The 14,576-nt window shown below is 46.7% G+C and overlaps 1 protein-coding gene across 1 annotated transcript; it reads right to left on the minus strand.

Annotated features, from left to right (window-relative positions):
* Window positions 1-233: 233 nt before the first annotated feature.
* On the minus strand, window positions 234-12,702 carry rwdd3 (RWD domain containing 3). The gene is made up of 4 exons (XM_078218817.1): window positions 12,610-12,702; window positions 2,398-2,882; window positions 832-947; window positions 234-718 (listed from the first exon to the last, which is right to left on the minus strand). The coding sequence occupies exons 1-4, from the start codon at window positions 12,680-12,682 to the stop codon at window positions 613-615; spliced, it is 780 nt and encodes a 259-aa protein (XP_078074943.1). The 5' UTR covers window positions 12,683-12,702; the 3' UTR covers window positions 234-612.
* Between the last annotated feature and the right edge of the window lie 1,874 nt (window positions 12,703-14,576).

Consider the following 14,576-nt stretch of genomic DNA (forward strand, 5'->3'; position numbering starts at 1 on the left):
ACCCGCCCCGATTCCGGCATTCTCCATTGGCCTCGGGCGGGATCGTACGAACCTCGGACGGATGTGCCGGTAAAATTCCGTCCCAAGTTTGCGCCTCTGGCTGCTGAGCACTGCACACAATCCTCAGGTCTCCTTGCTATAGACACATTTCCAGCGTCAATAAAACAAATTTATTCCCACTCACTAACTTTAAAAACTTTAATTTAAAAAAACTCAAACTTTTTCCGCAATTATGAAACCTACTGCTGCACAAGTGCCTTTCCCATGTCGATGCTGCTTAATAACTGCAGTCATAAAAACCAAATATTTTGTAAACATAAATTCAGTATACATTACAAGTTAGCTGGAAAAAAAAATGCATTTAAATCCACTCATTTTATTCACAAATTCAAACAACAATGTATTTCACGTACTTTATATTCTTCAACTACATCTTGCAAAGCTTTACATTAAGATTAAAGTTCATATTTCGTGGACTTGTATGGTCATCAAAAATTAGCAAAATGCTGGCTCCATTCGGTGAAACTAAGACATACTGAAATTATCCGTTGCTTCACAAAGTCACAGCACTGTGCTCTTAGAATGTTCAATCGAGTCTGTTGCGGGAAGCTTTTAAAACCTTACAAACTTGTCATACAAGTCTGACAAGCCCAGAGCTTCAAATTCTTGATGCATCTCAGCCCCTGATGGAAACTCTTTCACAGCAAAGCTTGTAAGCCTAAAAAGGAAATACATTTTTTTCCAATATCAGTACTTCTCATCCAATATTCAGAATGAAACAATTAATCTACTCTGGCACGTTGGAGCATGATGTCTATAGACGGCTTCTACCTGAGCTGTCCTGCTTGAAGTTTCTCTTCACAGAGAACACTGATCATTTTCTCTTTGCATCTTTTGCCGCTGGAATCCACATCCACCTTAGAGGTTTTCTGGAGAACCAGATAGTCCTTCCATGTTGAGAACAAAAGAACACACAAATTAAGTGTACAAAGCTGAAGATGTAGGTAATATTGTGAGCAATTTAATTTTAATAACAGCTTGACTGTGGCGAATTTCATCAAATCTTGGCCCTCACCTGGTCACTTCTAACTAACAGGCAGTTTTGTAGGAGTTTTGTTTAACAGACTCAAATTCTTCACAGCGTATGCTCATCTCCACCAGCCACATAGCCACTAAAATAAAAGTTATCCAGGTAGATTATCTTGGGCGGCACGGTGACACAGTGGTTAGCACTGCTGCCTCACAGCGCTAGGGACCCGGGTTCGATTCTGGCCTTGGGTGGTTCCAAAGATGTGTAGGTTAGGTGGATTAGCCATGCTAAATTGCCCCTTAGTGTCAGGGAGATTAGCTGGGTAAATATGCGGGGTTACAGGGATAGGGCCTGGGTGGGATTGTTGTCGGTGCAGGTTCGATGGGCTGAATGGCTTCTTTCCGCAGTGTAAGGATTCTGGAAATAAAATGTAACGGTGTCAATAATTCAGCAAGTTTACCGAGTGTACAACTTAACATTACAGACTAGTAAGGTTCCAATTGGATCCTTGGTCTGTTCAAAGTGAACTGATCTCAAGCGGAGATGCACTAGGTCAAGAATGTGATTTCAGCAAGCTGGAGTTAAAGAAAGATTGAACAGTTTAGGCCTATACTCACTGGGATTTAGAAGAATGAGGGGAGATCAAATTGAGGTATACGAGATGATAAAAGATATGGATAAAGTAGACGTGGGGCATTCTAGGACAAGAGGTCATAATCTTCGGATAAGAGATAGCAAATTTAAAACAGAGTTGAGGAGAAACCACTTCTCCCAAAGGGTTGTGAATCTGTGGAATTCGCTACCCCAAAGTGCAGTGGATGCTGGGACAGTGAGTAAATTTAAGGAGGAGTTAGACAGATTTTTAATTGATAATGGGTTGAAGGGTTATGGGGAGAAGGCAGGAAAATGGGGATGTGAAGCATATCAGCCATGATTGAATGGCGGAGTGGATTCGATGGGCCGAATGGCCTAATTCTGCTCCTATATCTTATGAACTTATGAAAGAGTGGCCCGATTCTCATCATATCGAGTGGGTTTTCTCAAAGAACCTGTGTGTCTACTTACGAGAGAGAAGGACAGAACTGATCTCTGCTGTCTAAGCTGATCACAGTTCACCACTGAATTGTGGGCTCTTGAGGAAGTTACCAACGCTTGCCTACAAAATCACGCAGCAGCAACAACTCCAGAAGGTCATAAGACCATAAGACAAAGGAGCAGAATTAGGCCAGTCGGCCCATCGAGTCAGATCAAGGGCAGAAAATTGACAGGAGAAGAATTTTTTTTTTTAAACCACAAAACGTAACTTAAAAAAACAAAAAAAAGGCCTGATCAATTAGCAAAGGAAATCCGAAAGGGATGGTAAGCACCTTGATATCTTTCCTCTGTCCTTGTAAAATAATTAATATGAGTTTGCCCATAAACATCAGTCTTCCTGTGAGTCTGAGGTCGGAGGTCCACTTCTCTATGCTTTTGATGTACTTTGCTTTGGCTCTCATGTGATCTAAATGCACCAGTGCCATCCACACAGCGTCATGTGAGCTGCATTGCTGCTGCGGGTCATCACTTTCACTGGACTTGTCCACCGTGACCCGTTCGGTGGCACCCTCGCAGTTCTGCTGGAGCCACATCACCAACTCATAAACCATAGGCTGGCCGAGTAGAGTCTGTGCATATCGCAATAGGCTCTGTTTCAAATCACAACACTGCTTGCGGGTAAGCTGATCCGAGCAGATGGAGATATCAGGGAGGCATGACGGATACCCAGGCGATAGCTGGAAAGTGACGGCTAACTGGATTTTCTTTGCATGGTGTTCACAGGTGGCGTGGATTTGGAAAGTAATCCCCTCGGATTCTGTAACACATCAGATAAGCTCAATATTGCAAAGTTAGAGTTGGGAACTGAAACTTCTCCTCACAAACAAAAAACGTAATAGTTTGGCGAATTAAAGTAAGAGTACTTTCAGAGAGAGGTGAACTCTCAGTACAGTCTGCTAGTATTCCTGCAGCCAGTTGCAGTGGAGACAGTGACTGACCTGACAGAGTTTGCGGTACAGTTCGTATTGCAAACTGGCTGACCTGATAGAGTTTGTACTGCAAACTCTGTCTCCATTGTAACTGGCTGCAGGAATGCTAGCAGTGTTCCCGTGATTGTATAATCAGACGTGCAATGACATTGCCCCATCGCAAGAATCCTACAAAACACCAGAAAGGCAAGGCAGAAATAAATTCAACTTTTCAAAAAACAGTTGTATCATTTTCAGCACATCCTCAACCTGACAGAAACATGTTCGTTCAGGTCAGTGGAGGCTACTGATACAAATGATACAATGGCCGTCTCAATGTGCTCTCACCAACTTTTACAGATGCACCATAGAAAGCATCCTTTCCGGATGTATCACTGCTTGGTATGGCTCCAGCACTGACCAAGACTGCAAGAAACTACAAAAGGTTGTGAATGAAGTCCAGTCCATCTCCCAAACCAGCCTCCCATCCATTGGCTCTGTCTACACTTCCCTCTGTCTTGGGAAAGCAGCCAGCATAATCGAGGACCCCACGCACCCTGGACACACTCTCTTCCACCTTCTTCCATCGGGAAAAAGATACAAAAGTCTGAGAACACATACCAACCAACTCAAGAATAGCTTCTTCCCTGCTGCCATCAGTCTTTTGAATGGACTTACCGTATATTAAGTTGATCTTTCTCTACACCCCAGCTATGACTGTAACACTATATTCTGCACCCTCTCCTTTCATAAGAACATAAGAACATAAGAAATAGGAGCAGGAGTAGGCCATCTAGCCCCTCGAGCCTGCCCCGCCATTCAATAAGATCATGGCTGATCTGATAGTGGTTTAGTTCCACTTACCCGCCCGCTTCCCATAACCCTTAATTCCCTTATTGATCAGAAGTCTTATCTACCTGTGCCTTAAACATATTTAACGAGGTAGCCTCCACTGCTTCAATGGGCAGAGAATTCCAGAGATTCACTACCCTCTGAGAGAAGAAGTTCCTCCTCAACTCTGTCCTAAACTGACTCCCCCTTATTTTGAGGCTGTGTCCTCTAGTTCTTGTTTCCTTTCTAAGTGGAAAGAATCTCTCTGCCTCTACCCTGTCTAGCCCCTTCATTATCTTATATGTCTCTATAAGATCTCCCCTCAGCCTTCCAAACTCCAACGAGTACAGGCCCAATCTACTCAATATCTCCTCTTAAACTAACCCCCTCATCTCTGGTGTCAACCTGGTGAACCTTCTCTGTACTCCCTCCAAGGCCAATATATCCTTCTGCAAATAAGGGGACCAAAATTGCACACAGTACTCTAGTTGCGGCCTCACCAGTACCTTGTACAGTTGCAGCAAGACCTCCCTGCTTTTATACTCCATGCCCTTCGCGATAAAGGCTAATATTCCATTTGCCTTCTTGATCACCTGCTGCACCTGCAAACTGAGTTTTTGCGATTCATGCATAAGGACCCCCAGGTCCCTCTGCACAGTAGCATGTTGTAATTTTTCACCATTTAAATAATAGTTCCTTCTCCCCTATGTACTCTTTGTCTGTATAGTGCACAAGAAATAATACTTTTCACTATTTCCCAATACATGGGACAATAATAAATCAAAACAAGTCAAAGAATGTCCAGCATACAGCTCTATGGAAAAACCCTGAAGCCTCTGATCTCTGATAACTCAATGCTGAAAGGCCAGGTAGCTCTATCCAAGTTGCCTTTATAGCACTCATTGGCTGGTTAGTCAAATGGTGTGCCCCATTTGAATTTCGCCAGCCTGCTTGCTCACAATAGGTGGATTAAATCCTAAACTAGAACAGTGGTTAGCACTGCTGCCTCACAGCACCAGGGACCTGGGTTTGATTCCCGGCTTGGGTCGATGTCTGTGCGGAGTCTGCACGTTCTCCCTGTGTCTGCTTGGGTTTCCTCCGGGTACTCCGGTTTCCTCCCACAGTCCAAAGATGTGCAGGTTCGATGCTTTGGCCATGCTAACTTGCCCCTTAGTGTCAGGGTGACTAGCTAGAATAAATGCATAGGGATATGGGGATAGGGCCTGGGTAAGGTTGTGGTCGGTGCAGACTCGATGGGCCTAATGGCCTTCTTCTGTCCTGTAGGGATTCTATGAGAACATCAATATCTGTTAGGATCACTAATTTGAGATGCTCGAAAATGAGGGGGAACATAACAGAAAGATCAGACTTGCATTTGTAAAGCATTTTTCATGGCTTTCTTATGTGTTTTCCAATTAAGTACATTTTATCTTTAGTCACTATTGTAATGCAACAGTTAATTCACAGAAAGAAAAGTCCCACAAACAGCAGTGTGACAATATTGTTTTTCCTTACTATCTGTTTCTAATGATGTTCATTGAGGGATATATGCCTGGCAAGATTCCAGGAAAATTCCAAGTAGTGTCATGAGGTCCACGTGAAGGGGCAGATATCGGCTCGGTTTAACATCTTATTGTCAACAGTACAGCCCTTCCACAGTAACACACTGGAGTGTCATCTTCAATTCCGGGCTTCATCCTGATGAGTGAGACTTCATCTCATGAGCTACTGGGGCACAGTGATTAGCACTGCTGCCTCACAGCGCCAGGAACCCGGGTTTGATTCCCGGCTTGGGTCACTGTCTGTGTGGAGTTTGCATGTTCTCCCCGTGTCTGCGTGGGTTTCCTCCGGGTGCTCCGGTTTCCTCCCACAGTCTGAAAGACTTGCTGGTTAGGTGCATTGACCTGAACAAGCACCGGAATGTGGTGACTAGGGGAATTTCATAGTAACTTCATTGCAGTGTTAATGTAAGCCTTATTTGTGACTAATAAATAAACTTTACTTTACTGAGTCAGAGATGAGAGGGCCCAGGCTGACACTCAACACATTTCAATTTTGGACCTTCAGCTAGAACCTACAAGTCTGACAGCATCTGTGGAGAGAAAGAACAGAGCTAACGTTTCAAAGTCTGGATGAATCAAACCAGCTCTGATGAAGAGTCATCCAGACTCGAAACATTGGCTCTGTTCTGTCTCTTCATAAATGCTGTCAGACCTGCTGAGAGTTTCCAGCATTTCTGTTTTTCAGCATCCGCAGTAAATCCCTTTTATTACAGAAGTTACAAGTGTTTCATTAATACTTTCATATGGGTGAACATTGTCAACAAAACGAAGGAGATAGTCATCAACTTCAGGAAGTGTAGTGAACATGTCCCTGTCTACATATAGAACATAGAACATAGAAAGCCACAGCACAAACAGGCCCTTCGGCCCACAAGTTGCGCCGATCACATCCCCACCTCTAGGCCTATCTATAGCCCTCAATCCCATTAAATCCCATGTACTCATCCAGAAGTCTCTTAAAAGACCCCAACGAGTTTGCCTCCACCACCACCGACGTCAGCCGATTCCACTCACCCACAACCCTCTGAGTGAAAAACTTACCCCTGACATCTCCTCTGTACCTACACCCCTGCACCTTAAACCTGTGTCCTCTCGTAGCACCCATTTCAGCCCTTGGAAATAGCCTCTGAGAGTCTACCCTATCCAGACCTCTCAACATCTTGTAAACCTCTATCAGGTCACCTCTCATCCTTCGTCTCTCCAGGGAGAAGAGACCAAGCTCCCTCAACCTATCCTCATAAGGCATGCCCCCCAATCCAGGCAACATCCTTGTAAATCTCCTCTGCACCCTTTCAATGGCTTCAACATCTTTCCTGTAATGAGGTGACCAGAACTGCGCGCAGTACTCCAAGTGGGGTCTAACCAGGGTCCTATAAAGCTGCAGCATTATCTCCCGACTCCTAAACTCAATCCCTCGATTAATGAAGGCCAGTACGCCGTACGCCTTCTTGACCGCATCCTCCACCTGCGAGGCCGATTTAAGAGTCCTATGGACCCGGACCCCAAGGTCCTTCTGATCCTCTACACTGCTAAGAATGGTACCCTTCATATTATACTGCTGCTTCATCCCATTGGATCTGCCAAAATGGATCACCACACACTTATCCGGGTTGAAGTCCATCTGCCACTTCTCCGCCCAGTCTTGCATTCTATCTATGTCTCGCTGCAACTTCTGACATCCCTCCAAACTATCCACAAAACCACCTACCTTGGTGTCGTCAGCAAACTTACCAACCCATCCCTCCACTTCCTCATCCAGGTCATTTATGAAAATGACAAACAGCAAGGGTCCCAGAACAGATCCCTGGGGCACCCCACTGGTCACTGACCTCCATGCAGAGAAAGACCCCTCCACAGCCACTCTCTGCCTTCTGCAGGCAAGCCAGTTCTGGATCCACAAGGCAACAGCCCCTTGGATCCCATGCCCTCTCACTTTCTCAAGAAGTCTTGCATGGGGGACCTTATCGAACGCCTTGCTGAAGTCCATATAGACCACATCCACCGCTCTTCCTTCGTCAATGTGTTTGGTCACATTTTCAAAGAACTCAACCAGGCTCGTAAGGCACGACCTGCCCTTGACAAAGCCGTGCTGACTACTTTTGATCATACTAAACTTCTCTAGATGATCATAAATCCTGTCTCTCAGGATCCTCTCCATCAACTTACCAACCACTGAGGTTAGACTCACCGGTCGGTAATTTCCCGGGCTGTCCCTGTTCCCTTTCTTGAATATAGGGACCACATCTGCAATCCTCCAATCCTCCGGAACCTCTCCCGTCTCCATCGACGATGCAAAGATCATCGCCAAAGGCTCCGCAATCTCCTCCCTCGTCTCCCACAGTAACCTGGGGTACATCCCATCCGGTCCCGGCGACTTACCAACCTTGATGCCATTCAATAGTTCCAACACATCCTCTTTCTTTATGTCCACATGCTCGATCCTTTCTGTCCACCGCAAACCAGCAGTACAACCACCCAGATCCCTTTCCACCGTGAATACCGAGGTAAAGTATTCATTAAGCAGCTCCACCATTTCTAACGGTTCCACACAAACTTTTCCCCCTTCACCTTTTAAGGGTCCTATGCCTTCACATCTCATCCTTTTACTCTTGACATATTTGTAGAAAGCCTTGGGGATTCTCCTTAATCTTACCCGCCAAGGCCTTCTCATGACCCCTTCTCGCTCTCCTAATTTCCTTCTTAAGCTCCTTCCTACATCCCGTATACTCCTCTAAATCCTTAACACCTCCTAGCTCTCTGAACCTTCTGTACGCCTCTCTTTTCTGATTCACCAGGTTCATCACAACCTTCGTGCACCACGGTTCCCGTACCCTACCAACACCCCCCTGTCTCATCGGAACGTTGTCATGCAGAGCTCCAGACAAACATTCCTTGAAAATCCTCCACTTTCCTTCGGTCCTTTTCCCCAAGAATGCCTCCTTCCAATTTACCCGTCTAATTTCCTCCCTGATGACACTGTATTTCCCTTTACTCCAGAGAAACACTTTCCTAGCCTGCCTGATCCTATCTCTTTCCAATGCTATCGTGAAGGAGATAGAATTATGATCGCTATCCCCAAGATGCTCACCCACCGAGAGATCCTCCACCTGTCCAGGTTCATTAGCCAGCACCAGATCAAGTACAGCCTCTCCTCTAGTAGGCTTATCCACATACTGTGTCAGGAAACTCTCCTGAACACACCTAACAAACTCCTCTCCATCCAAACCCCTAGCCCTAGGGATATTCCAATCTATGTTTGGGAAATTAAAATCTCCCATCACGACAACTCTGTTATTCCTACATCTCTCCAGGATCTGTTTCCCCATCTGCTCCTCAACATCTCTGTTACTATTGGGCGGCCTATAGAAAACACCCAGCAACGTTACCGACCCCTTCCTGTTCCTAACCTCCACCCACAGAGACTCCGTAGTCAATCCCTCCACGGCGTCCACCTTCTCTACAGCCGTGACACTATCCCTGATCAACAGTGCCACTCCCCCCCCTCTCTTGCCTCCCTCCCTGTCCTTTCTGAAACATCTAAAACCCGGCACCTGAAGCACCCAGTCCTGTCCCTGAGACATCCAAGTCTCCGTAATGGCCACCACATCACAATTCGAAGCAGCAATCCACGCTCTAAGCTCATCCACTTTATTCACTACACTCCTGGCATTAAAATAGACACATCTCAGACCTTCAGCCTGAGCACTTCCCTTCTCCATCACTCGTCTAACCTCCCTCTTACCCTGTTTACATTCCTTATCTATTTGCGAGCTAACCTCCTCGCTCTCAGTCCCCTCATTCCGATTCCCTCCCCCCAACCTTTCTAGTTTAAAGTCTCTCCAGTAGCCTTAGCCAACCTTCCCGCCAGGATATTGGTCCCCCTGGGATTCAAGTGCCACCCGTCTTTTTTAAACAGGTCACACCTGCCCCTAAAGAGGTCCCAATGATCCAAGTACCCAAATCCTTGTCCCTTGCTCCAGTCCCTCAGCCACGCATTCATTCTCCACCGATTCCTGTTCTCACTCTCCCGCAGCACAGGCAGCAATCCCGAGATTACTACCTTTGCATTCCTCTTTCTCAGCTGTCTACCTAACTCCCTATATTCTCTTTTCATGACCCCTTCCCTCTTCCTACCTATGTCAGCAGTACCTATATGCATCACGACCTTCGGCTCCTCTCCCTCCCCCTTCAGGATTTCTGGGACTCGACCAGAGACATCCCGGACCCCTGCACCAGGGAGGCAAACCACCATCCGAGAGTCTCGTCTGTGTCCGCAAAAACGCCTATCTGACCCCCTCACCGTAGAGTCCCCAATTAGCACTACCCTCCTTTCCTTACCCTTTTGCACTACTGGGCCAGGCTCAGCTCCAGAGACACTGCCACCGCTGCTTCCCCCAGGTGGGTTGTCCACCCCAGTAGTACTCAGACAGGAGTACTTATTATTAAGGGGCACATCCACCGGGGTGCTCACCATCAACTGAGCTTTCTCCTTCCTCACTGTTACCCAGTTACCCTCCTCCCGTGGTCCCGGTGTGACCACCTGCCGATAGCTCCTGTCAATGACCTCCTCACTATCCCTAACCCGGCGAAGGTCCTCGAGCTGCAATTCCAGTTCCCTAACATGGTCCCTTAGGAACCGCAGCTCAACACACCCAGCACAGATATGGTCGTCCGGGAGGCTAGGAGCCTCCAGGACCTCCCACATCCTACATTGGGAACAACATACTGGCCTCACACTCATAATTGCCCCTTTAAACACACAGGGAAAAAAAAGTGAATGAAAATTTTAAACTTACCTTTCCTCCTCCTGTTTTCTCCAAAGCCCTGCTCTCACTGGGTCTTTTTTTTAGGTTAGAGGAGGAGGGAGGGTGGGATACTCTACAAGTGTAGAGTATCGGGATTCCTCTCTGTTCCAATTTATTGGGGAAAAAAAAATCTCTCTCTCCCAGACCTCCCTGCGCGACCACTTCCGGGTTTAGATATTTTTAAAGAAAAAACCCGCGAAAAAGTAAGTTAAAAATAACAGCGCTTACCCGCAGCACTCCTCTCGCGAATCTCTCCCTCTCTGCTGCACTTCCAAGACGCAATGAGCATCAATAGGGACGAAGTAGAAATGGTGTGAGCTTCAGGTTTTTAGGTGTCCAAATCACCAACAACCTGTCCTGGTCCCTCCATGCCGACGCTACAGTTAAGAAAGCCCACCAACACCTCTACTTTCTCAGAAGACTAAGGAAATTTGGCATGTCCCCGACAGCTCTCACCAACTTTTACAGATACAACCAGAAATAATCTTTCTATGGTGCATCACAGCTTGGTATGACTCCTGCTCTGACCAAGACCAAAAAAACGACAACGGGTCGTGAATGAAAACCAGTCCATCACGCAAACCAGCCTCCCATCCATTGACACTGTCTACACTTCCCACTGCCTCAGCAAAGCAGCCAGCATAATTAAGGACCCCACGCATCCCAGACTTTCTCTCTTCCACCTTCTTCCGACAGGAAAAAGATACAAAAGTCTCAGGACACGTATCAACTGAGTCAAGAACAGCTTCTTCCCTGCTGCCATCAGACTTTTGAATGGACCTACCTTGCATTAAGTTGATCTTTCTCTACACCCCAGCTATGACTGTAACACTACATTCTGCACTCTCTCCTTTCCTTCCCTATGTACAGTATGCTTTGTCTGTATAGTGCGCAAGAAACAATACCTTTCACTGTATACTAACACATGTAACAATAATAAATCAAATCAAATCAAAGCCATTGATCTCCCATGACACTAACCCATGAAAGGCAAGACAAAGTATACTCTACAAACAGGGTTGAAGAATGGACCGGGACCGGACTTGGGAACTCTGAGGTCATGAAAGGTGCTACATTTCTATCTTTCATATAAATTTGATAAGGAATGCAACTTAGAGGGTTGGCGATAGGAGAGCAACACCGCATTTAACTAAGTGAAGCTCCTTGTCAAATGCTACCAAGCTTGGCGTTTGGTTTACTCCATAGATTTTATTCTGAATGATTAAGGTCCCAATCCTCATGAATACTAATGGGTTTTCCACCATTTTCTGTTTTTATTCAATGCTTCATATCTCTTCCCACTGGCAGCACGATCGAGAACCAAAGGACAATTGTCAAAAGAAGCATCGGTGACATGAACAAAATCATGTTTACACAGCAGGATATAGAATTCACTGTCTGGGAAAGTGGGGGAGGCAGATTCAATCGTGGCTTTCCAAAGGGAATAGGATAATTACCTGAAGAGAACAAATTCCAAGACTAAATTGAAAGGGTGGGGGAGTGGAACTGGCTGAGTTGTGCTTGCAGAGAAACAGACTTTTTAAAATTCATTTGTGGGAAATGGGCGTCATTGGCTGACCAGTATTTATTGCCCATCTCTAGTTGCCCTTGGAGGACAGTTGAGAGTCAACCGCATTGCTGTGGCTCTGGAGTCGCATGTAGGCCAGACCAGGTAAGGACGGCAGATTTCATTCCCTGAAGCACATTAGAGAACCAGAGAGGATTTTTCCGACAATCAGCAATGGTTTCAGTAGATCCTTAATTCCAGATTTATTTTATGCAATACAAATTCCACCATCTGCTGTGGCGGGATACAAACCCGGGTCCCCAGAGCATTAGCTGAGTTTATGAACTCATTGTCTAGCGATAAGACCACTAGGCCATTGCCTCCCCTAAACATGACACCAAACAGCCCCCTTCTGCGCTCTTCACCACCCTCTCATTTTGTGTCTGAACTGCAACAATTGCAGAATTCTCAGTGAGATCAGGAACCCCAGTGTCTGTAACTGTGTCTCAGCTGCAGGAATCTCAGTGAGATCTGGAACCCCCGTGTCTCTGCAACTGTTTCTGAGCTGCAGGAATCCCAGTGAGATCAGGAACCCCAGTATCTGTAACTGTCTCTGAGCTGCAGGAGTCTCAGTGGGATCAGGAACCCCAGTGTCTGTAACTGTGTCTGAGCTGCAGGAGTCTCAGTGGGATCAGGAACCCCAGTGTCTGTAACTGTGTCTGAGCTGCAGGAGTCTCAGTGGGATCAGGAACCCCAGTGTCTGTAACTGTGTCTGAGCTGCAGGAATCCCAGTGAGATCAGGAACCCCAGTGTTCCCAGCGTAGGAATTGCAGATTTAACCCCAGTGCCCCAACGTGCTGCAATGCTTCACCTGATTCCGCCAGTAACTGGAAGTCTCCGCTGTAAATAGCTCCGAGTGCAGCCACTTCCTCCCGAGCAGCCATGGAGCAGAGCTGGGAGCCGGTTCCGGGGTGGGGGCTTCACTCTCCTTCCGCTGGCCGGCCTCCAGTCACTGCCAGGCGGCTGGGCGGGGCTGCTGGAGCCGCTGTTTACGGGGAGCAGCGGCACAAGAGAGAGTGTCACCGGAATTTAAATCACCGAAAATGAAACTGAGCAACATTTACCAACAAAATAAAATGTTCCTTTAAGTCTATGGCCACGTGCAGCAGGATTGCAACAACTCCAGAATTATTGTAACAACAACATCTCAATGAGTGTCCTATTACTGCAGGTTACAATGTTACAGTAAAGCAATTCCCTGACACTTGGGTATGATTTAAGGGCAGCGGCACAACGCTGCTGCCTCACAGCGCCAGGGACCTGGGTTCAATTCCATAGAACCATAGAAACTCTAAAAGTGCAGAAGGAGGCCATTCGGCCCATTGAGTCTGCACCAACGACAATCCCAACCAGGCCTTATCCCTGTAACCCCACATATTTACCCAACTAATCCCTCTAACCTACACAGCCCGGGACACCAAGGGGCAATTCAGCATGGCCAATCCACCTAACTCACACATCTTTGGACTGTGGGAGGAAAGCAGAGCACACGGAGGAAACCCACGCAGACACGGGGAGAACATGCAGACTCCACACAGACAGTGATCCAAGTCGGGAATCAAACCCAGGTCCCTGGAGCTGTGAGGCAGCAGAGCTAACCACTGTGCTACCGTGCCGGTGTGTATAAAATGTAGTTAATCTTATTCATGTGGTCATGGTGAGTGAACAAATCCCAATATCAATCTTGCGGCCCACTGGGATCAATGAGGGCCACTCAGCAGCCCACTCACTAATCTGGGTTACTTTGCTGCGGTCAAGTTAAACGTGATCTTCATATCCTCAAAATGTTCACTAAATGGGTAAAACTAATAGCTGTCCCCAAGACAAGAGAATTTCGCATGAACCAGTCTATGATGTGACTCAAACTGAGATTCCTGTGAGACTGAATTCCTACATTAGTGAACTCCAGCTTCTTGAGTGCTATTGGAGTTGCACTCACCCAGGCAAGGGGACAGTATTCCATTCTTCTAAACTCCAATGAGTATAGGCCCAAACTACTTAGCCTCTTCTCATAAGAAAATCCCTCCATACCCAGGATCAGCCTAGTGAACCTTCTCTGGACTGCCTACATTGCCAGTATATCTTCCCTTTGATAAGGAGACCAAAACTGTTCACAGTATTCCAGGTGTGGTCCAGCTAGTGCCTTGTATAGTTTTAGCCGAGACTTCACCATTTTTATACTCCATTCCCTTTGAAATAAAGGCCAACATTCTATTTGCCTTCCCAAATACCTGCTGAACTACAGCTTGACTACAGCTCAACACCATTATTCCTCTGAAACTCATCTCCAAACTCCGTGGCCTGAGGCTCTGCTCCTCCCTCTGTGGCTGGATCCTGACTTCCTAACCCACAGACTGCAATCAGTAAAAATAGGCAACAACATCTCCTCCACGATCATCCTCTGATGCACTATCAATTACGACGTGAAGACTTCTGAGAGTGAGGGAAACTAATAGGCTTTTATTCACAGAGAACAGGAGCACACCCTTGTAGCTGACCTGGTCTAGACTGAGGCAAGGAGGAGGGACCATCACCTTTATACCCCACTCTGGGTGGAAAGGGAGGGGTCTCAGGTGGAAAGGGAGGAGTCTCGGGCCAGGTGCAGCATGGGTGTGTCCAGGCACATACATGTACTAACAGTGGTTCACCACATTCACCCCTCCTTTAAAAAAGAGTCCGGCGGGGTGGGTGGAACCATATGTACAGGAGCATATATACATAGAAAAGTCACAAGCTGAGGCGAGGCGTCGTCCCTTCACAGGTTCAGCCTGTCGGGCG

This window comes from Mustelus asterias, chromosome 8, assembly GCF_964213995.1.
Source record: "Mustelus asterias chromosome 8, sMusAst1.hap1.1, whole genome shotgun sequence".
NCBI classification, from domain to species: domain Eukaryota; kingdom Metazoa; phylum Chordata; class Chondrichthyes; order Carcharhiniformes; family Triakidae; genus Mustelus; species Mustelus asterias.